Source organism: Trachurus trachurus, assembly GCF_905171665.1.
Source record: "Trachurus trachurus genome assembly, chromosome: 8".
NCBI classification, from domain to species: domain Eukaryota; kingdom Metazoa; phylum Chordata; class Actinopteri; order Carangiformes; family Carangidae; genus Trachurus; species Trachurus trachurus.
The window spans coordinates 22,882,334-22,909,038 of record NC_139905.1 but is presented as its reverse complement, the minus strand read 5'-3'; the positions used below and the strand labels follow the sequence as shown (position 1 = coordinate 22,909,038).

General features: G+C 45.1%; 1 protein-coding gene across 1 annotated transcript; it reads left to right on the top strand.

Moving 5' to 3' along the window:
• Positions 1-10,449: 10,449 nt before the first annotated feature.
• On the top strand, positions 10,450-25,603 carry fscn1a (fascin actin-bundling protein 1a). The gene is made up of 5 exons (XM_083976691.1): positions 10,450-11,464; positions 21,605-21,761; positions 23,027-23,148; positions 24,539-24,706; positions 25,088-25,603. The coding sequence occupies exons 1-5, from the start codon at positions 10,624-10,626 to the stop codon at positions 25,294-25,296; spliced, it is 1,497 nt and encodes a 498-aa protein (XP_083832817.1). The 5' UTR covers positions 10,450-10,623; the 3' UTR covers positions 25,297-25,603.
• The last annotated feature ends 1,102 nt before the right edge of the window (positions 25,604-26,705 follow it).

The window sequence follows — 26,705 nt, the reverse complement described above, 5'->3', positions numbered from 1 at the left end:
AGGAGAGGCTCTGTGAGGGGGCCTCTAACTCTTTGTTGCAATGGGGCATATCATTAGCATCTAAAACTCCTTTTTGCCCATGAGATGAAAAGGTGGAGATAGTGCAAAGAGAGACAGAGAGAGAGAGAGAGAGAGAGAGAGAGAGAGAGAGAGAGAGAGAGAGAGAGAGAGAGAGAGAGAGAGAGAGAAGAAAGGATGGAGATATAAGGGGGCAGGGGGGAAAAGAAGAAGGGGACCCAGGGGATACAACAGGAAAGTGGTGGCAATGACCAGCAACACCTGCCAGCTCGCACAACTGTACCCTCGGTGTGTGTGTGTGTGTGTGTGTGTGTGTGTGTGTGTGTGTGTGTGTGTGTGTGTGTGTGTGTGTGTGTGTGTGTGTGTCCAATCCATGCAGATACACATGTGCTGCTCCCAGTGCAGATCTGTGTGTGTGTGTGTGTGTGACCATGAAATTGATTCAGAAGTAGGCGGTGGCTCTGACGGGTGCAGTTTGCAGCTGCCGCCAGTGGGTGGCGCAACAGAGCTCCTTTACACTCTGTGAGGAGACAGAGGAAGACTGGAGGTGCAGGCCTGAATGTCAGTCAACACATTGTAAAGTAGAAAACTTTATTATACAGGAGAGAAATTCACACTGTCTCCTCACAGGAAACAGATTCAGGTCTAATAAAGAAAAAAAATACGAGTGAAATAGTTTTAGATTCATTAAAAAGTCTACATGCAGTATATTCATTAGAATACTACCTAAGTAGAGTTTATAAACTAAATGTGTGTAATGGCAGTTATGTATACATTATGGTATTTTGACTATATAGTATTGCATATATGCAGTATTATGTCTATAAAAATGCAGTAGTACCATGTACCATGATATTACCTGTATATGATGTCATATTGTGATATATTGTTCTAACATTGGGCTATCATTATACACTACTCATTATTAAATGATAGAATTGCATGTAAATGATTCATTATTTACATATAGCTAATCCTGGTGCTTGATGCTTGTTACAATTATGCAACTCTAAAGCCATAAAGCCTCTGGGTGGTCTGGACCAGTTGTAAGTGTATACAGAGTTTATACAGACAGTGAACATGTTTTATGATTTATACTTTTGAATTTAAAGTCCAAGATTGTCAAAACTTTAATATTATTATTATTATTAAATCATTACCATGTTACACATTGTAAATAGCATTAGTGACTTAACCACAGATAACTGTCCTCAGCTCAGATCAGCTCTGGTTTAGCATCTCTCAGCTCATTGTTTTGGTTTTAAAGCCCAGATTTGTCCCGTAACTACAATGAGCAGCAGCCCAGTTTTCATTATTTCCCCCACTTACTCTTCCCTTAGTTCTTTTCTCTACAACTATGGTGTACACTGTGCATGGTTGCACTTGTGTGCACATCCGACAGGCAAAGTTATCAAACAGGTGGTGAAGACAGTGGATTGTGAAGATGTTAATTAGGGGAGACCAAAACAGAACTACATGAAAAGTGAATATTGGGTTTTATTTGAACTTTTTGGACATTCAAACAACATGACTCAACCAAGTGATAATGTTTTTCATCTTTATAAAACGACAGCACTGTTGCCAAGAAGGTTTGACTCCCGGGCCTGGGTCCTTCCTGGGTTTCTCTCTGGGTTCTCCATCCTCCTTCCACAGTCCATCGACATGTATCAGGCTGATTAGAGACTTTAAATTGCTTGTGGGTGTGAATGTGAGTGTATGTGAGGTATTTGTCTCCATATGTGGTCCTGTGATAGACTGGTGACCATGCCCTCGCCTTATGTCCCTATGTCCCCCCATGGATAAATGGCATAAAAAAATGGGTGGATGGAAGTCAGTGTTGTGTTTGTAGCTCAAACAAATGATTTATGCTTCTTTAACCAATGTCTATCTGTGAAGAAGCTCAGAAAATGTAAAAGGAGACCCATTTCCATTTCTTTTTCAATGAAGAGAAGTTTAGGTAGCACTGCAGCTGTTTACTGCCACAGGGATCAAAGAGGTGGCTCATGGTGTTCAGAAAGGGAAGGAAATTAGTCAGGAAGGAGAGATACTCAAGCTACTGACCACAGAAACAGTGTTCATTCATGAGGGCAGGATGTGATGTCACAGGCCCTCGCTGAGCGGCAGGAAGAGGTATTTTTAGTGGCGTCCTGATCAAGTTTCCCTGTACAGGAGGCGCCAATCAGCCCCCACAATCAATTCAAGCACACAAGTGCACACACACGCGCACACAAACAAAAGACGATGTGGTGCATTCTCATGACCTTGAGAAGAAAATCAGCGTCTCATTTCATCGCCTACAAAAGTCAGAGAGTCCGCGGTGGGGGGATGGGGAGGTGAAAATGAGATGAGATGATGTGACAGCTGCACACAAAGCTGACCGTCATGCTATTACACACTCACACAAACACTCAGACAGAATGATACCAATGCAAATAAGACACACACAAACACACCCTGCAGTGCCCTACTCATGCCTCATTGCTCTGTCTCTCTCCACTGACCTATATCTTTCAGTCGGCTACAGGCGGCATAGCCACACAGACACACACACACACATAGAGCTACACACATATAATCACACACACTTCATAATGTGTTAAACAGAAGGAGAAGCTATGGAATTGCTCTGCTGATCTTGGCTCGACTGCTTTGCTGTCGCCATGGCAAAAAGTGGGTGGAGAATCTGGAGGTACCCCCCAATGCACACACACACATGCACATGCACATGCTGACCTTTGGCCCGACTCCTGTGTGGAGATTGGTGGCCAAGGCGAGGAGGGGAGTGTGTGGTGTTCCCCAGTGGCTCCAGCTTCCAGCTCTTTGTTAGTGGAGAGGAGGCCCTTGGTAAGGCTGCAGCTGTGCGCACACACACATTCACACACACATCCACACACACACACTCACAAGCAAACACACACATTCCTTAATGATTGCAAGAGACACCAGAGCACACAGCTCACTCACTCACTTCACACACTCGGCATTGTGTAGCTGCCTGTTTGAGAAAATGCTTCCATAACTGTTGCTCTGGCTTCTGTCCACTGGGAAACCACCAGCAGCATCAACATAACATTTAATTTATGGCTTAAATGTTGATGTAATAACACTTTATCCGTTATTACATCACCATTTATTCAGTAAATACAGCGCAAAGTGCTTCAGTATAGTAACAACACTCTTCAGCTTGCTGGCAGCTCAGTACTATGCTAACATGCTCATAGCGACAGTATGAAATAAACCATCTTAGACCAGAAGTTGTCTGTTTAGTCTGTTAGTTGCTAACATTTGCTAACTTGCACTAAACACAAAGCATGGTCAAGGCTGATGGGTATGTAGTAATTGTAATTAGACTTAAAGGGATAGTTCAACATGAGAAAAAAAGAGAAAATCCCAAGGCACTCATCTTGTATCAAAATATTAAAATGGCTTTATTGTATTAAAGCAGAAGTAAGCGATATTTTTGTGTTAATATAAGTCTTAAATAGTTGTATCTTCCGACAGCAATCACTTACATAGAGTGTTTGGTCTGAAACACGGGTCTGTCAGTCACTCTGCTCTGCTCTGAGCCGAGGAGAAAACTTTTCTTGTATCCTACAAGTTTTATCCAATGAGGAGAGAGAACGGCATGAAGGGCTGTGTGTGCAGCCAAGGGATGCGCCTGAATGTGGCGACGTAGGGACGAGGACCAATAGATCCATGACGAGGGCGGGGGCTGCTAACTCCGTCGGCTGACAAGACGTTATGGTGCGTTCAAGGCAACTCGTAACTCGTGTTTTTCTGACCTGTGAAGTCGTACCAGTTCGATCTGGTGCGAGTTCACGGGTCAGAAGTTACGAGTGGCCGTTATAGTGACTTTCACAGGTAAAACAGGTCGGAAAAACACGAGTGGGTTGCCTGGAACGCTACAAAGTCGTAAGTTGTGACGTGAAGCTGTAATTTACGGTTTCAAAAGCCTGCCTGGAACGCAGCATTAGCCAAAACGACTGGATCGCTTACTTCTGCTTTAAGGGCCAAACATAGTTAAAAAAAGGACGCAACATTTGGCAAATTGGTCCATTGCCGTAATCCCTATAGTTTTAGGAGCAGGTTCGTTATACCTTTAATTGTCGGTGCAAACTACAAACAACTCCATCTCGTAACATTACGTTATTATCTCATAGCGTTGTGAATGTGCAGGTCACAACTTGTCCACCAGAGCGTTTTGGAGTTGTTGGATTGTGTGTTTGATGAGGGAAACCAAGAAATCCCATAAGCCTCCGTAGCGAATAGCTCTGAGCAGCTCGCGGCTCTGCTCCGCCGTTCTAAAAATAGCTTGCACTATAGGGATTATAGCAATAGGCCAATTTGCCAAAATGTTGAACTATCCCTTTAAGGAAATTTTGGTGGTGTGGTGTCTAGGACTGTTCCCTCTCAGCAAGAATGCGATTCTAACTTGCCCTAGGTGTGAATCTGAGTGTGTTTGCGTTGTCTATCTCTATGTGCCGGCCCTGGGAAAGACTGGTGATCTGCGACAGCTGGGATCGGCTCCAGCAGTATAGACAATGGATGGATAGAAATTTTGGTCACAAACCACAAACCAAAGTATTGGACAAATTTGACTTTAGCTTGAGGATGAGGGTGGATGGAAAGTTAAGGGATCAGTAAAACTGTTGTAGTTGATCCTTTAGGGGGAAATTAATGAGTCTACCAAATTTTCTGCCAACCCACTCAATAGTTGTGGTGATATTTCACTCAAACCTCACAAATGACCACCTCAGGCAAACACTAGGAGAAAATTCAAAGGCTCACCAAACCTGGTCAGGTTCATCCTCTGTGGACTATGAAAGTCTGTGAAACTTTCCATGCCAATCCACCCAGTAGTTGTTAAAATATTTCAGTCTGGAATAAATTGGTGGAGCAACTCGCCATTATTCTCAGGACTACACTGCTACAGCGGCAGGGACAATGAAAACATGGATGAAACAATGTAATGAAGAACACTGAAAACAGTTGAGCTATCTGGAGAATCTCGAGAATTAAAGTTAGAGTCCTATTTTAAGTTTCAGTCAAGAAGAACTTGGACTAATTTTAAGTTGTCTCTGAGAGGAGCAGTGAAAAGCTAATCGCTGAAGATGGAGCCTGATAATGGCCACAGTCTGAAGATTATTTGAGATGATCGATATCTGTTCAGCTCCCTGAAGCTTCAGTCAGAATCCCTAAATAACCCAGAGGTTTGTAACTCTGAGTTGATTTTCATTCTCTCTTCTTGTTTGTGAGGAAACATGACACTAACAACCAGACAAGAAGGACAGGGACAAAAAAAAGAGAGACATGGAGAGAAGGTCTCTCAGGACAACTGCCATTATGACAGTGATCAATGTGATCAATAAAGGGACCAGCTGACATCAGGCGCAAGTACTCAAACATGTCAGGTCATCTGCTGCCCTCACCAGAATCACATTAGACACACTAGGATGTAGTTTGAATTTCGTGTCAAAGGTATTTGTTGTATCTACCTGACACAGTATCACATGTTTCAGTGTGGGACCAGAGCGCTACAATGGGACAGTTTGTTACATGACGGCTGATGTTTTTCACACACACTGTGCCATCAGAGCTGAGACTCTCTCCGACCTCAGCCACGAGCAGGTCAATATTCACAGTCAAATATGGGTTAATGCAGAGCTGACATAGATCTCATAGATCTCATGTGTTTTTGATTATTATCAGTCTGATGTGTATCACCATCCAGAACCTGTCGAAGCTCCTGCAGGCTCGTGTGAACGTGTCGGCTAAAATCTGACACAGTCCCATGCAGGTGCCCATATACGCACATTTACACGTACCATCTTCCATTGGTTTCTCAGCACCTCTTTGTTCTCTCCATCCCATATTCACACATGTTGATATTCTTCCAATTATATAATCTCTCTCTGGTTCACATGCATTTATCAAGCAGGTTCTTGAGTCATGAGTTAAAGCTGCAAGAACATCTGCACAGTTGCAGCCAAAAGATGCATTAAATTCACCGTATAATGCATGAGACCTGAACTGAGAAGACTTCTTTTCAACCAGCACTTGTTCCACACAGGCCTTTTGGTTGGTCATATTATCCAGACACATCTGGAGAGGCGTTTTCTGATTGGTGGACGTTTTAATGCAGGGGTGAAAAAGAGCTCCTGATTGGCTATGGCTCAGAGGTGTGTGATAGAAAAACATACTGATTGGTCAGCTTTGCATCTGCTGACGCAATGCTGCAGTGCCGTGAGTGCAGCAAGTGTGTCAGTGTGTCAGAGTGTGTGTGTGTGTTCGCTGCAGCAGACTGCCTGCCCTTCATCAACCAACAGATTTGAAGCGGGTCTCCCTGGCAACCATGCTCAAAGCTTGACGTGAGAACAAAGATAGTTTCCCTCTGTGTCCCTCCCTGCTTCCTTCTGACCAGGCGCTGGAGACTCCTGCAAATGCCTGTGTTTGAGTGTGTGTGTGTGTGTGTGTGTGTGTGTGTGTGTGTGTGTGTGTGTGTGTGTGTGTGTGTGTGTGTGTGTGTGTGTGTGTGTGTGTGTGTGTGTGTGTTCATCTGGGATGATGATATATAATAATCAGAGAGAGAGAGAGATGGTGTGTATGTGTATCTCTCTGTGTGTGTGTGTTTGTGTGTTTATGACAGAGAATCAAACACAAATGAACTTCCATTTGCAACAATAGAGGCACCCGTCTGGAAGGGAAGATAGGCAAAGAATGAAGGGAAATGCACCTCCATACACACACACGCACACACCACACACACACGCACACATTTTGTCCATTAAAGGCTGGTTTAATGACATTAATCTGCAGTCTGGTCTGTGGCTGACATGAGGCGTACATATGTCTGTAATTGTTCTGTTTCCGAGTAACTCTGCATTGGTAAGCACCAAGCTGGAAATGACAGAGCTTTCAGAAAAATCTGTTTTCCTTTTATAATAATAAGGTGAAATTGATGTCAATGCTATTTACAAGCTGCAAACCTGTGATTACAGTGACGCTGGTGTGAGATAAATGCAGCATCAATAAGAAAAGGCCTAAAAAAACATGGACGACCATGGCTCAGTGCAGTTAAACCTGACTTTAATGAACATGTTGTCTCGCTGTCAGTGCACATTGATTTAATCCTCAACAGTCTTGATGGTGTAGATGCTGACAGGTCGTTTTTCATCTACACCACATGATGCGAATGATTTACTGTATCTCTGTATTTGTTTTCTACATAAAGTACAGAGTGAACCAGTCTTTGTGTTTGATGTAACACTCATCAGACGCCTGTTTATGGTCATCAACAGATATTTCCCAAATGGCTTGGGTCATGTGTGAAACAGACTCTCAGTTCATTGTGATGAGGATTGTGATGATGACAATGTCGCTTCCTAACAACAACCAACAAACTCACAGTGGAACATCTGTGGATGCTGACCACTGTCAGTCTGCCAGTCCAACAACAAGCCTGAATCAATTATTCATCTGAACCTGCTGCAGTTGGCACAGGAGGAGGTGGGGGAGTTGCACTTTAGGAGAGAAAGCTTGTTACTGTAATCAATGCCAAAGAATTGACTCTTTCCATTTTAGGATCAGCACGGTCATTGTGCTGCAGAGGCTTTCATCCCTCTTAAAGGTGGACGCCTAAAATACTTTGCTTAGAGGAGCAGTTTAACATTTTGGGAAATCAGCTTGTTAGATTTAGATGCAAGGATCCATACCATACTTGAGCCTGAAGAAGCGTAGCTTAGTCTAGCATAACAGCAGTAGCTTTTCTGACCCTGTGTGAATGTTACAGCTTGTTTGTTAAATCTGTACAAAAACTAAAGTGTAAAAAAAAAAAACGAAAGACATTGTAATTTTACAAGGAGTTACATACTGGAAGTATTTTCCACTTTTTGTCATGTATTTCTAAATGTGTATGTGACTTTGCTCTGTGCTCTCTTCGATGTGACTCATTAAAATAGCAGTACCCCCAACAGGAACATTAAAATTTCAGAGTCAGTGCATTTCTTTTCAAAAACGCAAGCAGCAAAAATAGTTAAATGAAATATTGATGTTTCTGTCACACACTGTATATTTCAAACAGGGCTTCTGGTTCCTCTGTATGCTACCTTCAAGTTCAACTATGTGAGCAGTAGCTTCAAAAAGCTTATCATTTCCATGTTGCAAAGCTGATATTTGCAGTAGTCCGACAGAGATCATTGGTATCTGCCTGGTCAAAGGAACAAAAACATCAACCTTTGTGCAACACGACTTCCCTGGGTCTGAATTTTCTTCACTGGACCTAAAGGCATCATCACACAGTGTTAAAGTGAACCTCTGAAGAGTCACTTCATAAAATCACTGATAAAAATAAACATTGCACAACATGGGTATATAGGCAAAAGAAAATCTATATGTCAGGGTATGCCTGGTGGTTTTATTAGATTGTGATTCTGGGGCTGAAATTACACTGAGATTGGATTTGTTCGAAGATGTTCTGTCTGAAGATTGGATTCACCCAACGAGAGAGGGCGAAAGAGAGAGAGAGATTACCATTGATTAAATTACACTTTGGGGTCGGATTACTTTCCATTTGCAAACCCACCAGAATATGCCAGGATGTGAAGTACTGTACACACTGAAGCATCATATCTCTGTTGTGACTCTGAATTTATGAAGAGTGGTTATTTATATATATATAAAAAACAACATAAAACTCTTTTCTTTATCTGGACACTGATTAAATATTCAGGAGGATGTTAGAAGTCAGTGCTGAACTGTGTGAGTTTGGGTGAGCTGGAAAGAGAATCCTGATTTCCTCTGTGTTGCACAAGTTATGGTGATTTAACAGAGCTCATTGTGCCAGAAATGACTCGACAAAACCCTGAAACATTTTCATACAAACTTACTAACTCTGCCTCAGAAGTCTGGAAAACAGGGCAAGGTGAACTTTTCAATCAAGATAAGATTAAGATATACTTGATTGATGCCCATGCAGGGAAATAATGATTATTTCTCTAGTTCCCCCCTGTTAATGCTTTTCCATTGACTGATGAACTCTGACAAATAGCTCCATATCTTTCTTTTTTTAAGTATATTTTTTGGGCATTTTCGCCTTTAATTGATAGGTTAGTGAAGAGAGACAGGAAATGGGGAGGCAGAGAGGGGGGATGACATGCAGCAAAAGGCCGCCTGAGTCGGGATTCGATATGGCACTAACGGTAGCGATCACTATAGCCTCTGTATACGGGGCGCCTACTCTGCCAACTGATCTAAACGACGCCCCGCTCCATATCTTTCGAAACGCTGCACATCTGCATGACATGAATTTATATTACCTTGTAATCCAATGCACGATAGAATAATAAAAACTTCATTCATTCATAAGTCAGTGAGGATAAAACTCACAATATTTAATTTCCTCTGCCTTAAATCTTCCAGATGGAGCAAATGGTTGTTATAAATAAAACATGTAAATCAAACTGTCATTGAATAACAATGAAATAATACATTCAGTCAAAGAGAGGTCAAAGGTCAGAGGGTTTGGTGCTTCTTCAGCAGGAGAGTTGGACGCCTGCTGCAAAAACCGACCTCTAATCTTACACAGTTCCTTTGCATAGAGCAACTCATGCTTATCTTAACGTGTGGTTTGTAAAGGAGCAGCAGGGATGAAGTGCTGTCAGTCCCATCGCTCACTTTGCCTAAAGACACAGGGACAGTTGAGCAGCGTCCACTCTGGACAGAGCAACAACACATGTTATTTCACTAGGAGGGAAATGAGCCACAAGATAATTCTGCTTTGACCTTTGTGTTTACAAAAAAAAAATATCCACCCTTTGTTTGTATACTTGCATATACATGTGTGTGTGTGTTTGTTTCTATGCGTGTAGCCTAGACACTGCGTGAGGAGACTCCAGTGTGATCTGTTTGGCCTCTTTGTTTATGGAGCCTTTCCTGCCCTCTCATGTGCGTGCTGGGCCATGAATAGAGCTTTGTGACTGGACGCTCACAACCCGTCCTCATGATTTCAATGCTGGTCCTTCTGATCAGTGAGGCCCAGACAGACAGTTGAGACTGATACGATGTTGGCATCTTCATAAACAAAAAGATTGATAGATTCAGTGATAGAGGTGCAAGGAGTTAATTCAACCGTCTCCTTACTTTATTTTCTAACACTCCTAATCTTCCTCCCTCCTCTGCTGATGCTCTTTAGTCTAAATCTTGTCTTTACTGAAACTTAATCAGTCTCTTTTTCTGTCTTTTACTTCAGCTCCCTGATTTCTGTCCATTCCAGGTGGGCGTGGCCTGCAACGCAACGTCACTGATGGTTATATAGGCTGCAGCTGTGGCGGCGGGCTCGCGCTGCTGAGACAGGCAGAGCACTGAGGACCGGCGGCGGCGCGCGCTCACAGACTCCCACTCAGCCGTACACACACACATACACACACTCACACACACACTCCCCAAACAAAGAGAAGCACGCGAGGCAGCACAGCATCCCACCCTTTCAGCCGCGAGCTCAGTCACTTGCAGAAGCAGAACCGCCCCCCCCCCTTCCCAGAACCAGACCCCTCTACACGTCCTACAGAACCGGTCCGGTCCCGAGGCTCTCAGCGCACAGAACCGACAATGACAACTAACGGAGCGTCTAACGGAACCAGCGACATGCTGCAGATCCAGTTCGGTCTCATCAACTGCGGGAACAAATACCTAACGGCGGAGACCTTCGGCTTCAAGATCAACGCCTCCGCCACGAGCATGAAGAAGAAGCAGATCTGGACCCTGGAGCAGAGCGGCGACGACTCCAGCGGGAACGTCTTCCACCTCAAGTCACATCTGGGCCGGTACATCGCCGCCGACAAGGACGGGAACGTCACCGGAGAGAGCGAGACCCCGGGCCCGGAGTGCCGGTTCGTCATCACCGCCCACGACGACGGCCGGTGGTCGCTGCAGTCCGAGCCGCACGGCCGCTACCTGGGCGGAACCGAGGACCGGATCATCTGCTTCGCGCAGACCGCGTCGGTGGCGGAGAAATGGAGCGTGCACATCGCCATGCACCCGCAGGTCAACCTCTTCAGCCTGACGCGCAAGCGGTACGCGCACCTGAGCGGCAAGGTGGACGAGATCGCCATCGACCGGGACGTCCCGTGGGGGGTGGACTCCATGATCACGCTGGTGTTCCGCGAGCAGCGCTACCACCTGCAGACCTCCGACAACCGCTTCCTGAGGAACGACGGCGCGCTGGTCGCCACCACGGACAAGAGCACGGGCTACACGCTGGAGTTCCGCTCCGGTAAGGTGGCCTTCAGGGACTGTAGCGGCCGGTACCTCGCGCCCTCCGGGCCCTCCGGTACCATGAAGTCCGGCAAGAGCGCGCGCGTGGGCAAGGACGAGCTGTTCGTGCTGGAGCAGAGCCACCCGCAGGTCGTGCTCACCGCGGGCAACGAGAGGAACGTGTCCACCAGGCAAGGTGGGTCCTGTGTGTGTGTGTGTGTGTGTGTGTGGGTCCTGTGTGTGTGTGTGTGTCCTGGTAGAGGAAGGGTTAAAGTGATGGAATGTCAGGCTGCATCTCCCCTGCAACACACACACGCAGACACAGAACAATGATGGCCTATATATTCACACACAACTCCAGGCCTGAGTGTATTTGTACATGCTCAACAAAGGCATGTTGACCCAGAGTACATTAACACTGATGATATGTTGAAATGTGGGAAAAGGCCACATCATCACAGTCTGAGGCTCGGCCTGTCAGTGATGCACCACCTCTACACTCACACACACGTCAACAGGACAGAAAACAAGAGCTGATGACTGAGCGTTGTCCATGTTGGTTCACGTCTTTCTAGTGAATTTTACACACAACTGACTTGAAAAGAGTGTGACAAAGAGGCAAGCAGTCGTCGGGCCTGTTAACACACATCCAGCTCCATGTGCACGTGTGCCAGTATTCAAATGTAAAACAGCCTTTAAACTGGCAAGAGGCAGAACTGGCACAAAGCAGCCCAGCCCCAAGGACACACACACATACACAAAACAACACAATTAAAATGACTGAGTAAATGGATCCTGATTACTCATACAGAAGCGTTTCACCTCTGCTGCAGCTTCTAGGGGAGTCCCTACTGGTCAGAACTTTGTTTAAAACGTAGAGCAGAGCCCATCTCCATTGACTCTAATGATATATTGAGTCATCTTTATTTTAGTCACTCAGCCCTGGTGGCATCACGGCTCTAAACTCAAACTCCTGAGCACATTTTCCTGCAGCTGTATAATCATCCTGGATAGCAAAGCTGAAATTTGAGCCTGTTTTGTAGGTTTGAAAGCAGCCAAGGTCTCACACGTTCACACACACACACACACACACACACACAGGAATTTTATTTGATGCACCTGGCTGCACTGTCCTTACGTGACTGTATAGCTTATTTTTTCTTTTTTTAAATTCTAGATCTGTGTGTGTGTGTGTCTGGTGTACAGCTGTTCCAGTGGGCAGAGATACGAGCTTGTCCACCCGCCTTCTTCCTTCCTTCCTTTCACGTCCTCGCCCCCCTGCTTAATTCTTTCCACTTCTTCCTGGTCGTCACCCCCTTTCACCCACTCCCCTCATTGTTCATCCCATATTCATTTCTCACCTTTTCCCTTTATGCCTTCCTCTCTCCCATCCTCCCATCACTTGTCCTCCTCAGCCTCCTCCCCCCACTCCTTTCCTGCAGCTCCAGCCTGAAGGCCTGCATGGCTGCTGTGTGTCTGAGGTCATTACCAGAGGCATCCCTCATGCTGCACACTTGATGGGCTAAGTGTCTAAGTACAGGAGCACCGTTTAGCCTCTGATAAAAGGCTGTAAAGTGTAAACACATCTTTGAACTTGACCAGGAAAGATGCTGGATGGAATAGAAGTGTGAGCTCTGAGTGATCGTGCGGACCAGAGCGTGAAAACACCTCTGTGAATGTGATTTGGATGAAAACAAGGAAAGGCCAGAGAGACACTGGCACTGTGTCTGTAATGAATCATAGCTGTGCACTAATTGATGCTCTTTAAGCCTATATTTAGTCTCTGGTCGGGATGAACACACTGGTGAGAAAGAATACACTGTGGTTTTAGTGGTTTGACTTCCTCTTTTCACAAAGTATGATCCACCTCCTTTTATTTTCCTCTGCTGTCTCCGTGTCACACCCCGAGCCTGTTTGCTCCTCCACACTTTGTCTACCTGTCAGAGGGATGTTTATCAACTTTTCTCTCCTTTTCCTCCCAGAGAACGCTCAGTCTCCGGCTCAAAATGGACGCCATTTTTTGTAGGTGGATGTTGGGATAAAAAGCTTCATGAGATGGAAACAATGTTTAAAACTGGCAATTTTAAATGAATTCTTTGGGATTAGATGATGACATCCTCTGTAACGAGAGCATGAATTATTGTTCGTTAATCTCCATGCAACAAATGTTGCCGTTTGCTCCAACATTTTTGTAGATCAGATTAGGCCCTTTTATAACAGAGGTTGCAGGTCAGTGAAGGCAACATCCTTTTGAATGACATGCTTAAACCATGCACTACCACAGGGTTCACTTCTACATGCACAAATTAAGCTTCTATTGACCATATTCACAGCATCGCCATCTTTCCATACTGGTGTCTGTGTCCCTGGCTGCAACAAGCCGTACAAATGGCGGGAGTCTGATAAACTGCTTTCCTTTCATCGCTTCCCAGTTAATACAGATTTAAGAAAGGCATCGGTTGTTAACGTCCGAAGGGAGATTGGGCCATATTTCAAAGTAAAACGACATTTGGGTTAAACTGATTTGGATTAAGTTAGCTTGCATTAGCTGCAACATTAGCGGTAACGTTATATGGCGGCGTTGAATCTTCCCACCCCGAGTGACGACACTAAAGAGAAAAGTCTAAGTGGCAACTGGCTTTTTTCAGTGCAATTCATTATTTCACATCATCCTTTGTTGGTTTTAGGTAAGAGTTAAAGGAAACATGGACCGGACTGTGTCAAAATGATTAAATAAGCTAATGATAAATATCATCAGTCCAAGGTTGTGATACCTGATCAGTGCTAATGCTGTATGCTGTGTCTACATGGGGAGTCAGAGGTAGATGTAGGCTATAATTGATGAGTTTTACTTACATTCATACAGTGTTAATCCTGAGAGCTGATTAACATGTGGAACACATTTTACTCCTAATGAAGCATTTAAAAAGCCAATTTATTTTTTAAAACCATGTCTAAATTGTGCATTTTCAACCTTCACGTTTGCTAGTTTGTCTTTTGGCACATTGCTGCCTTTCTCTGCACGTTACTGTCTGTGTCCAACTGTCGATCTGGGAAAAACTGGTGTGAAACTGGCAGCTGGGCAGTATGCATCACTGCACATTTCTCCACAGCAACACTGTTGGCACCAGTCTGACACCAGTGTTTTAGACACGGAGAATCTAAAACACTGGTGTCAGTCAGATTGGTGCTCCATATCGGGGGGTACCTCCACTTGAGATAATTAATTGTGGATTAAGAAAGTTGTATCAGTGCAGCAGAAGTCAGTTCCAGGTCCAGTGAGCCAGTTGTGTTGGTTGGATGCTCTCACTGATTGACCCCACGTCCTCCCTGCCCTGTCTGCGTCCTGCGGCTCAAATCTGTCCATAACGAGCAAGAGGTCTGAATCTTGCGAGAGGACCGTGTTCAACCCCGCCAACAACTGGATCATTGTGATGTGGATTAAATGTTGAGAGGAATTAAACGGCCTCCAGATGTTTTTAGAACCGACAGATGCTCGCAGCCTCCCTCTGCAGGGGCGATTGGCCTGGCAGGCCGTGAGCCAAGATGGTGGTTGAGGTCGGCTGGCTTCCATTAGCAGCCCAAAGGTTTTTTGACGTGTGCAAGCTCTAGTGGGGCAGTCCACAAGCTGCGCCGTCCAATCAAAACGGCTGATTTTGTGACTCATGTTTAATTGTTGTTGATGCAGTTTGTGTTCTGGGACGAAGTTAATCCAGTTTAGACGTCCTCCGATAAATAGGGTCATGTTATGTTGAGTTTGTTGGGAAGGCTGAGACCCAACTAGGGGGAGTTTCTGCACATTGGAAACTTTATTCCTATTTATCTTTACATACAGCTGCATAAAGTAAAATTGTAATTGTAGTTTTGGTTTTCATTTGTTTTTCAGGTTTATTTTAGAAACGCAGAACAATTTCACATGTCAGTTTAATAAGCAAAATGTGTGCAGTGATGAATATTATCCACATGTTGGTTGAACTCCACTACCACTTTTTGACATTTAAAAATTGTCTGCTCACATGTGGTGGTCGCTGTTGTTGATATCTACGTCCTTACATCTCAACAACAAGCTGGTTAATAAATTATTTCACTGAGAGAAAAAACAAGACCCAAGTTGTGCAAAAATAGTGTATTGAATCAATCAATTGACTATATGACCCCACCTCATGTGGCTCCAACTGACCTACATTGGAGTTGATATTAAACTCATTTTGAACAATAGTGTCTCTGATCTTCTCGGCTCATTGCAGCACTTTATGAGTTATGTGTTTGTTGTTGTTGCTGTGAAGAAATCACAGGAAATTCTTTTCTGAGCACTGACTACGATGCTGCCAGAAACCCTTAGCTCCTAATTTATTTTCTCTTCCACCGACGTCCATTATCTTTTTATTTCTCGTTCCACCGTTAACTGAAAAAGGCACGCAAGTTTACATATTTTCATTCTACCAGTTGGTTGAATAAACCATTTTTGTCTGTAGTGAACCTCCGCAAGCGAGTTTCCATCTGACAAATATTAGATGAACGGTACAACAGTCCTTCTGTTTCTACTGTTCTTATCGTTCATAGAGCTGCCTCTAATTTGACCCTGTGCTGTAGCTTGTTTCCTGCTCCTACTCTCCTCGTCCCGAGTCACAAATTCCCTGAGAGACTGTTTAACGGCTCCTCATATGAACGGAGACACAATTATCAGTCAGTTAGCCTGGAGCTCAATGGCCCATTAAGTGGCCTGTTCTGCCCCTAAACCGTGGTGCGAGTGTGAGTGAAGACTGAGCGTCGGTTTGTCTTCAGCTAAATGGATGAGCCCATCACTTCCTGTTGGCTACCGGTGTGACCGCTGAGTGCTGCTGACTGCTCTTTGTAGCTGCTGGTCCCCCAGGCCGCTGGCTGTAAGGACCCATGGTGAGGGGCCTGAGGCGGAGACCACAATACTGCAGGGTTTCATTGTTCTTTTCTGGTCCTGGTTGTATATTTGTGTGATAGTGTGATTCCTGTCGGGGTCAGGCAGCTGTTTTTATGTCGGACAGTTGCTCAATGAATTCCTGATAGCATCTGACGCTGTGGCAGTAAGCCCTTGAGTGTTTTTTGGCAACTTCCTGTGACTAAGCTCCTGTTGTTTACAAGACTTGGTATGAATGTATGATGAAGCTCCTGTTAGTCTTATAAAACATGACCAAAGCCTCATGAAAATCTTTTAAATGCCAAGTAATTCTTAAAACACTCTGACATTTAAAGCAGCCATTTGCAATTGTGGGAATTACACTTATTTACTTTGTTGCTGAGAGTTAAGTGGGGGGGGATTGGTGCCACTGTTATGAAGCCACAGCTACTAAAAAGTTAGCTTACAACAACAACTTAAATTTAAATGGGGTTATGTGCTGTGGACAGTGGCTATTATGTCATATTAAGTCATTGGTAAGAAAAAGTTTAACCTAAAAACCTTTATTGATTTCGCACTTAATCTGTTGTTACCTCTAGTTGTTTAGTCCTTAGGCGAAGATGAGATAAGCTAAGATAACCAGACTCTGGATGATGCTTCACATTAAGAATACACATATTTCAGAAGAAACAGCCACTCTGTTCAGATTATAATTGGTTAAACTCTGTTTTTTGTTTTGTTTTGTTTTTTTTGGCCAGATCACTGCTGACTCCACTGTGAGCTCTCAAAAGTGTTGAAAATCACTCAACGTGTGAGATTCAAGTTAAAATCCGGCTCTACATCAGGCATTGCAGACAAAAGGAGACAAAAAAGAAAAATGCTGCTCCATGTTGTGTCTGGCCACAGTTCAGCTCTTACACCCTTTCTGTATCCTTCACCCCCCCACTGGCAGGAAATGAGACATGAGACACGCAGCTCCGACCTTGGCTGGTGTGTCTGTGTGAGTGAGTGTGTTAATCCCTGCAGGGTGAAGGGCGATGGTTTGCTCTCAACACAACCCACTCACCCACTGGAGGGGGAAAAAAAGGAAAAAGGCCATCAATGGAATGGATGTAGCCTTGGTAATGGTCACTGGTTTTGAAAAAGTGTGTGTGATGATGCTGATGTGTGTGTGTGTGTGTGTGTTTCAGTCTGGTGTCGGCAGAGCTTCACTTTGCTCCTTCATGTCGTCTACTTTATTACAGGGTTCGGCTTCAGCCGGTCTCCAGTGTGTCATCCTGCTCTGGGTGTGTCTCTACGTTAATGCCCTCGAACTCATAGTCAGTTGATTTTGGCAACACAATGAACACAGAACTGGCTTCAAATCAATTTACAGAAAGATTTGGGTCATCCCCAGGCACAATGCTGCATCTGACCTCATTTTTTTGCATTTGTAAAAGGAAGTGGGGGCATTAATGTGTTGTCTGGATTGTATATACTGTATGAGCACTGATGTTTCAGTGAGCAGTGATGTGTGTAGGCTGGTTGGCCTGTCATACTGTGTGTGTGTGTGTGTGTGTGTGTGTGTGTGTTTGGATCAGAACAAAGGCCGATGATCTGGCTCCCTGTTTGTGCCCCAGCTGGTCGCCTCCTCAGTCAGGCCTGCCGAACAATGGGAGACACTCACACAAACACAGAGACACAATTGCACTTGATACATTCGTGTGCGTTCACAGCAGACCTCTGGAGCTGGCTCACAGCGACCAACAATCTGTGCCTGCCGCCATCAGGCTGAATGCGGTGGGCGGGGTGAACAGAAAGACGGACGGCTTGTTTTTGAAGAGCCGGAGTGTGTGCGTTTGTCGTGCTCTGGTGTGGTTTGGGAGGATTCGGCATGTGTGGCCGCGTCTTTTTGGTGTGGTTGTAATGGGATGCTGAGCGTACAGACCCTCCTCCCTCCTCCTGCTCTGACCCTGTGATCTTCAGACTGATCAGAATACGCTTATAGACGTGTAAACTGAACTCACACATACACGAGCTCAGACCCTGACAGGCAGCCTCGGCCTCTCTGAGTCATGGCTGCAGCTCCACACGCCTCAGCACGACTGTTTTGTCTCCGTCAGTCTTATTTACTCTGAGTGCGTGTGTGTGCCCATCAGTGTTGTCCTTTTCCTTGTAACTCATCCCAGTTTCAAGGTGCGTGTGTGTGTTTGTGGAAAGAAGTGACACAAAGTCTGTGATAATAGTGAAAAGAGCAGAACATTTTCTCCTCGTGCAGGAGCCACATGAACCAAACATCGACCAGTTTCCTCCAAAACATCCAGGTTTGTAAATGTTATGAAAACCCCTTTCACGGCACCTGAATGCCTCAGCTATGGACATTCAAATTTCTGAGGAATAATTTATTCAAACCATCTTCATGGTCATGTTGAAGTGACAAATGCTGCACAGTTACAGTACAGCGTGTAAATGCTGCAAAACATGTGTGAAACTCCAACAGGATGATAAAAAACATTTCTTTCATCAAATACTTTCTAAAAAAAACACAACAGGTTTACAGAAAGCTAGCAGCCTGTGAGCTTCGCTTTGTTTAGTATAAACAAAAGCTGACACACTTACACAATACACTTTGTATTGGGCTGTAGAGGTGTTGCAGATTCAGTTTCCTTTCAGCCGGAGCCAGGCTTACTGTAGCTGTTCACCTAAGACATGAGTGGTATGAATCAAAATGTGGTAGTGCTAACCCTTTTTTTTTCACTTTTCCTTGAAGTTGATCAGATATGAATGTTTAAAATGAGCTGCTAACTTTTAAAAATCAGAGTAATACCAAGTGCAAATTATAGTCAGATACTGGATGATAAAATCAACATCACAGATGATTTCTCTCAGACTTCGTATGCAGCGTGTTGGAATGAGCTCATTCATGTTATAGGTTAGCCAGTAAGTCCTCGTGTCTAGCAGATGCTTATTCTCCCTCCACACGGCCACAGAAATAAATGGGCTTTCTTGTGCTACTGTACTGAGTGAGTGTGTGTGTGTGTGTGTGTGTGTGTTGGCTGAACAGGAGGCAGCCAAGATTAGAGGACAGTCCACTGATGTGACTGATGATGGTGCAGACGAGCAGAGTCTGACCCTCTTTTCGCCTCATTTTTTCCCCCTCCTCTCTTCCTCTAATGTGCCCTTTAAACCTTCTTTGTCTGTTGCAGCTAAACTTCAATTTCATCTTCTTCTTTACCCCCCAACACCACCAGCCTTTCTCCACCATGTGTTTCCCATTATGGTCAGTTATATTTTCCTTCTCCATCATCTGTGTGTGTGTTCATGGTGTGTGTCTGTGTGTGTGTGTGTGTGTGTCCCCACATATTTCTACAGAAACTCAATCTGTCCATAGAGGCCAGATTTCCTAGGCTGACTCTAGCGGGCACTCAACAGGACAGGGGTAATGCATTTCTTCTTCTTTTTTCCAGACACAAAATGTGAGCAGTAATTCTCCAGTGACTACGAGCTTACGTAATACGTTTGAACGCAGGCGTGTCTCCCCTTCTTCTTTATGTTGAAGTACATCCTTGGCTTCAGATGAGGACAAATGGTGTTCAGCTTGTAATGGGACACCCGTGTGTGAAAGGAAAAGCAGTCCGAGTGTTAGGGACTGTATGAAAGCCATTGGATCAGGGGGAGGACACAAGAACTGTTTGTTATTTTTCAGAACCTTTCTCTCAAATCCTTTATACAACATACAACATTTAAACAGAAGTTAGAAGTTAATTGACCGATTGAGGGACTTTAAGTGAAAGAACTGAAGGTGGTGGCCATTGTATAATGTTGCATTTAAATTGAATGAGTACGTTTAATTTCCCCATTTTGTGATCTGTTATTAGTTATAATATTCAATCACATACTGTGTATAGACCCAGTGTATTCTTTGTGTTTCTCAAAACTGCTCTATCGGTCCTACAAGCGAGACAGGACCTCTGTAGCTTTGTGTCCCATTGCTCATAGTGAAGTCATCACTCTACAATAAACCTCACAAGAATGGACAGGCTCTTACAATGTATCACTGTTCATCAGCAGAACAACTTCTAATCGTGACAAATATGTTTAAAAGAAAACAGTATTTTAAGGGCGATTTTCCCTTCACCGTGTTCAGTGCGGAGGAGGCGGTAAAAGAGCAAGAAACATGGAAAACATGAGATGTAGGAGGGGGAGGAGAGGCCACACATGAAAAGAGAGATGGATAGGGAGCACATGAGTGTGTTGGTTTGTTTTTTCTCAAACACGTCTTTCATTCTCTGTCTGCTTCTCTCGCTCGCTCTGCACACATTTACACAGCAGACAGTTCATCTCTCTCTGTCCAGCCCCCCGGCTATAGGTCCATCCACGCCATGACTTCATCATATACAATAGCTCACATTGTGCCCCATGATCTGTGTGTGCGTGTGTGTGGCGGGAGGGGGGGTGCTCTGGAGGGTTGTGTATGTGTTTATCTTATACTTGACTGATGTTTGTTTACTTCTTTTGTTGCTGGAGTGGAGTTGATGTGATTTTAATGTGGTCTGGTTTTTCTATAGACGTATACTGAAACACACGAACACACACACTGGTCCACAGCCCAATTTACAATGATGTGAAAGAAAAGGAAAAAAATGCTAGAACCAAACATTGCTTCACATATTCTCACATTTGTCCTGATTGTTGAATCACAGCAACTATTGGACGGAAAGGATAAAGGCCTCTGGCATCGTGTATCTGACCCAATACTTGCAAAACTAAAGACACTAATAACTGTGACAAATGTTACCATGCTAACTAAGATGGGGTCAACATTTTCCCTGCTAAGTCAGGGTAGTCAGTGTCAGAATGGCACCGTGTTGATATTAGCATTTAGCTCAAAGCTACATGGTTAGGGTTAGTACAGAATCACAGTGCTGCTAGCATGGCTGTAAACTCAGTCCAATTTAATGTTAAATTTGATAGTTAATAAAAAATACAAAGAAATGTGTTAGAAGTAAAATCTATTGTGTTATTGTTATTTACCTCTCATATGTGCAGTGTAGTTTTTCCTTTGTGTTTCTGAGTTTGGTTGTTGTGATGAATCATCGCGATGCCGTGGTTCTGGTTCTGTGTTGGTCTGTTGTTGATCGCACATTTCTTGGTGTTTTTTATCGATCCGTCAGTCATTGCCAATACTAATGACTCTGGTGGCTGTGACATCCACCATGACAACTAATCCTTTGAACTATGGCGGGCGGGGTCTGTCTGGACAGATGTGTATGTGCAGCTGTGTGAAATCCTTCACTAATCCAAGCCGTCTGATTTTGCTCATTTAGTGCGTCTGATCCTGACCAGGACGTGTGTGTGTGTGTGTGTGTGTGTCTGCATCTGGACTGTAGGTCGTTAATGGTCATCAATCATCTGTGGTTATTTGCGGCCTTCACGTGTGTGCTGGACTCATGACTGACCCTGTCATTATTTCACCCCACCCAGGTATGGACTTGTCAGCCAATCAGGACGAAGAAGGCGACCAGGAGGTGTTCCAGGTGGAGATCTGCCGCGAAAACAGGAAGTGCGCGTTTCGGACCGCCGCTGGGAAATACTGGACCCTCACTGCCAATGGCGGCCTGCAGTGCACCGCCTCCACCAAGTAAGAATCACACACATCTGTACGTGAAACACTCACCACACACAGCCACACCCGCTCCAGTCGGTTCAGTTCACAGAACCTGTGTGTGCATGCAGGCGTGAATCACAGCTTAGTCCGTTGTCTTGTTCTGTAACTTGAGCTGTGATATGACTTGGAAGTTTTTGTGGATGGTGTGTGTGTGTGTGTGTGTGGCTGGGGGGTGGATGACATGGTTGTGTGTGTGTGTGTGTGTGTGTGTGTGCGGGGGAGGTAAAGTGTGAGTGAACTCATGTCATGGCAGTGACATGTTGTGGGAGATTAAGTGCGTTTGTGTGAAACCTGTGAGGAGTAATTCTCTTTTATGTGCAGTAGTTCTGTCCAGCCTGAGTGCAGGCTGTTAACCTCTGACCTTTTGACCTTTGACCTTGAGCTCCTGGATGATTTTCCCCACGAGGCCTCAGACAGACTCGGGAGTCAGAGCTGAAGCAGCTTTCCCAGTCAACTTGTCATCTTGTCATCCTTGAGTTATGAGTAGAGAACTCGGTTGATATATCTGTGTTAAAATAAAGTACCTTTATTTTTGAAAATCTGTTTCTAAAGCAAAGATGATTGGTGCTGAAAACAGACTGCAGATGTGACACGGTCTTGAAGCAGATGTAAATTACAGAGCACACCAATAATCTGATCCATGTCACATTGGGAGAAGCATGTGTGCCGAGTTAAGTCGGGGCTGAGGCTGACACCCCCACATTTTTCAAGATAAGATGAAGCTCAGATGGTCGTCGACACCGAGGGGTCACACCGCAGAACGCTCGCTGAAACGACGTTCACCGAATTCCTCCATCACATTCTTGAGCTTCGACTCTGTTCTCTCCCCGAAGATTAGACCACAAAAATGTTTTCTTGCACCAAGTCGTCTTGTGATTCCAGGAGAACATTTAGAAAAATGTCTGAGAGATCCTCTGATTAAAACACAGCAGAGATAAAACTGAGTGTTTTTCACGAAGGAGCGTTAAAGCCACACAGGAAATAAATCCTAACTCTCTGCCAAGTGAAAGGATTTAACAAGGTACTTGATTCAAATTAAGTAAAGACTACCAGCTTATCCCTCTGCCCAGAGCCTGCCTATCCAGTTACCCAACAATTACTTAAGCTCTTGATAAAACAGCTGGGTGGAGTTTCCTGAGCAACAGGAGATCTGAACCCGACTATGTGTTTACACCTGACTGCCACTAGATGCCTGGCCGCCATGTGAATTTAATCATCCTTCTTACCTCTCTGTGTAGGTCAGCTAATTGCTACTTTGACATTGAGTGGCGTGGGAAGAGGCTGACTCTCCGGGCCGCTAATGGGAAATATGTTGCCGCCAAGAAGAACGGACAGCTCGCAGCCACCATGGACTCTGCAGGTCAGTGATGCGGCCGTTCAGACAGTAAAGCTATGAGGAAATGAAAAAAAAAAACATGGTCGCTCCAGATGTTTCTAGGCTTCAAACGCTTCAGCAGCTCTGATGTAACTGTTTACTCCGTCCTGTGGGATTTGGCTTTGTTGAAGTCTTTTTTTAAAAAAAAGTCTTGTTGTTGTTTATTTTAGGCTCATCCCGGTGATTGAACATGTGTGTGTTTGCAGAGTCACTGAGGAGTTTGCATTGTTTCACTATAATATCAGATCTGAAGACAGAACTTTAACAATGCTTTAAAGGTGTACAGAAAAGAAAATTGAATTTGAGCCCACTTTGGGTCATAAAATTAATGTGATAACTCATCTTTCAGACGTTGTAGGCCAAACTTTGTGCAAAATTCTATTTTTGAGTAAATCCGGGATGAAAGTGTGTATTTTTTTTTTCGCATTGGATAATGCAGGCGCACGGATTATACGTCAGCCTGTACACGATTCACCAGCCACTGATATTGGATCCGTCATCCGTCATTCAAACGTCTGAGACACGCACACACACACGGAGCTCGGGCTCGCCCCAAGCTTTGAATGTCCCGCCCGCTCGATAACGACCAATCAAATTCGTTTTCCTCACTCGGGTAAACTCGTGTTGCAGCTCGTGACAACTCGGCGCGACAAACAGGACAAACGGCCATTTCTGTACACCTTTAACAAGCTCTGCAACGGTCATGGACGTGTGTGTGTGTGTTGTAGTTAAAATAACAGCTGGACATTTTGTGAAATAGGCTAATTTCTCCAGCCCTTTTATTGGCTCCGAGCAGTTGCCTGGCAACCAGTGGAGACTCTGCATCTCAACCTCCACATTAACCTCTGTAAAATTGACATTTTCATACTTTTACATAAGATGTAATGACGGAATTAGCGAGGCTTCACAGATGCTGATGAGGTGGATTGTGGGTAAAATCAGACCTGCTGTTTGCACCGGCTAAGTGACGCTAACCTGCTGCTGCTGCTAGCGTCGGCGGTGTCGGTCTTCTGTGATGACAGGATTCCCAACAATTCAAACAGCATCTCACCCGGATTATGACACAGTTGTTATGAAGCAGACGAAGTGAAGACAGGACTCGATCGTTAAATCAGCTGCATTCATTTGTGCAAGACATGCAGTCAGCAACAGATCAGTCACTGCTGCCGCCTGGGTGTTGGCCTCTGAGCGTCAACGCTGAAACTTTGTGCTGCAGTTTCTGCTGAGACGGCTGAGATGTCTGTCACAAGTTGCTTGCGTGGTTTTGTTTTTTAATGAGATGCATGAAAACTCAGCTCAAACACTGAGCAGCAACCACACACACACTATGCTATTGCGCTACGTAAACATGCTGCGTCCTTTTGTTTGCATCCAGGTGAGACCGAGGAGTTCATCATGAAGCTGATCAACCGTCCCATCATCGTGCTGCGTGGGGAGCACGGCTTCATCGGCTGCAGGAAGGTGACGGGGACGCTGGACTCCAACCGCTCGTCCTACGACTACTTCACCCTGGAGTTCAGAGATGGCGCCTACAGCCTGCAAGGTGAGCTCTGTGCTGAAGCATGCGTTGGCTGTTAGTCGGATGCAGTCTGAACGTGCACACGTGCAGCAGACAGCGACTGTGCAGCGACCTGCTGCAGGCTTACGAGGGATTAAACCATCTATTCTTTAAGGGATTCTCATTATGGATTTACTCATTAATCATGCGTTGGTGCCAAAAAGAGGGATTTCATGCGGATGATTTCACTGCTTTTTTGCATTATGTAATTCAAATGAGGCAAATTGAAGCCGAACCTTTTGTTCCCTCCCTCGGTTTTCACACCCATCCCCCACCTTCTCCACACACACCACACCTCCGTCACCCTCGTTCCTCTCCCTCTCTAATCCATCCTTTTCCCCCTCTCTCTCTCTCCGTCCCCTGCAGATTCCACGGGCAAATACTGGATGGTCGGGAACGAGCAGTCGGTGGTGAGCAGCAGCGACACGCCCGTCGACTTCCTCTTCGAGTTCTGCGACTACAACAAGCTGGCCGTCCGCCACGCCGCCGACAGCAAGTACCTGCGCGGCGACCACGCCGGCGTGCTGAAGGCCAACGCCGACGACCTGGAAACCGCCACGCTCTGGGAGTACTGAGGCGGGGTGTGAAACCATGGCAACGGGGGGATGCAGTCGCCCCACTTCTGCAGTGCTGATGAATGAATGAAGTGTGGCGACGCGGCATGGCAGCACTACCCGTCCGTACATCTACCTATCCTCCCCCTCCCCCCTTCCCCCTCCCTCGCATTCATCTCCTGTACTTCTGACTTTATTTGTTACAAACTGCACAGAGAGAACGGGAAGGATAGAAGGACGGAGACGCTCCTCTTCTCCATCTCCTGCCTCCCTTTCCTTTCTTTTATCCTTCCTTCCTCCCTTACCCAGCTCTGCTCTGCAGCGCCGACCTTTATCTGTTGCCATAGTTACCACGGGGCTGTGCACTTTTTCTGCTCCAATCTGGTTCGCTGCTCGACCTGTCACTCACTTCCCTCCCCTCCTTCGCCTTACGATTGGGCCTCCCTCTCCCAGAGTAGAGCAGAGCCACATTTAAAGAGCCCCCTTTCTCTCTGAGTTAACCCCCCCACCCCCACCCCCCACTCCCCTCTTCCACCACCCTCATCCTCATCTCTACCTGTCTCTATTGTCTGTGTGAGCAGCGCATGGTGGCAGTATTTATGGTGTCTGGCCTGGTCTGGTGGAGCCAGACCTGTTTCTACCTGGTCTAACCTCCCACTCAGACTCAGATCAGCTGGATGTGGAGCGATGAGAGCGCGGCGGTGTCTGGATCAGGTGGAAACTGGTCTCCTGCTCCTCTCAGACCAGGCCCAGTATGTTTGTCTTCAGGAGCAGGTCCTCGCTGCCCGTGTGTGTGATATAACTGGATCTTATGATGATGATAAAGATATCAAAACATGTAACTGACGGGTTTAACCTCCCCTCTCTTCATCTCAACTGTAAAATATTGAAATGTAAAACCAGTTTTTCCTGTGTTGTTCTCTAGCTGTGTTCTCTTCAGGTGGCGAGCAGGGGGGGAGGGGGAGGGGGTCCGACATATCCTGGACCAAACAGGACGTAGGAAGTTAACACACTTGTTCTCTTTGTCCCCCTTCACAATCTTAAACCTATTGTCCCGAGAACAGTATAAAGAAAATTTAAAAAATAAATAAATAAAAATAAAAATGGTGCGGTCACTTATGTTTACTGCACCCGCACGTCTTACTGGTAAAAAAAAAACACTTGCTGACACAGTTGGATTAATTTCTTTTTCTATGTCCAAGGCACAGACATTATCATGGGTAGGAGTACAGTAGGTAGCCATGGCAACGGGAGTGAAATGATTCATAGATCCTTTTTGAAAGCTGCTTTTTTTTTTTTTTGAATCCCCTCGACCAAACAGAAACCTCAGCCTTTATCTATTCTAGACCAAACCTTTGATACTGGAGAAACAAACCGTCATCTCGCACACACAACCAACTACAAAACTGGAACCTGGTGCTACTGACTCA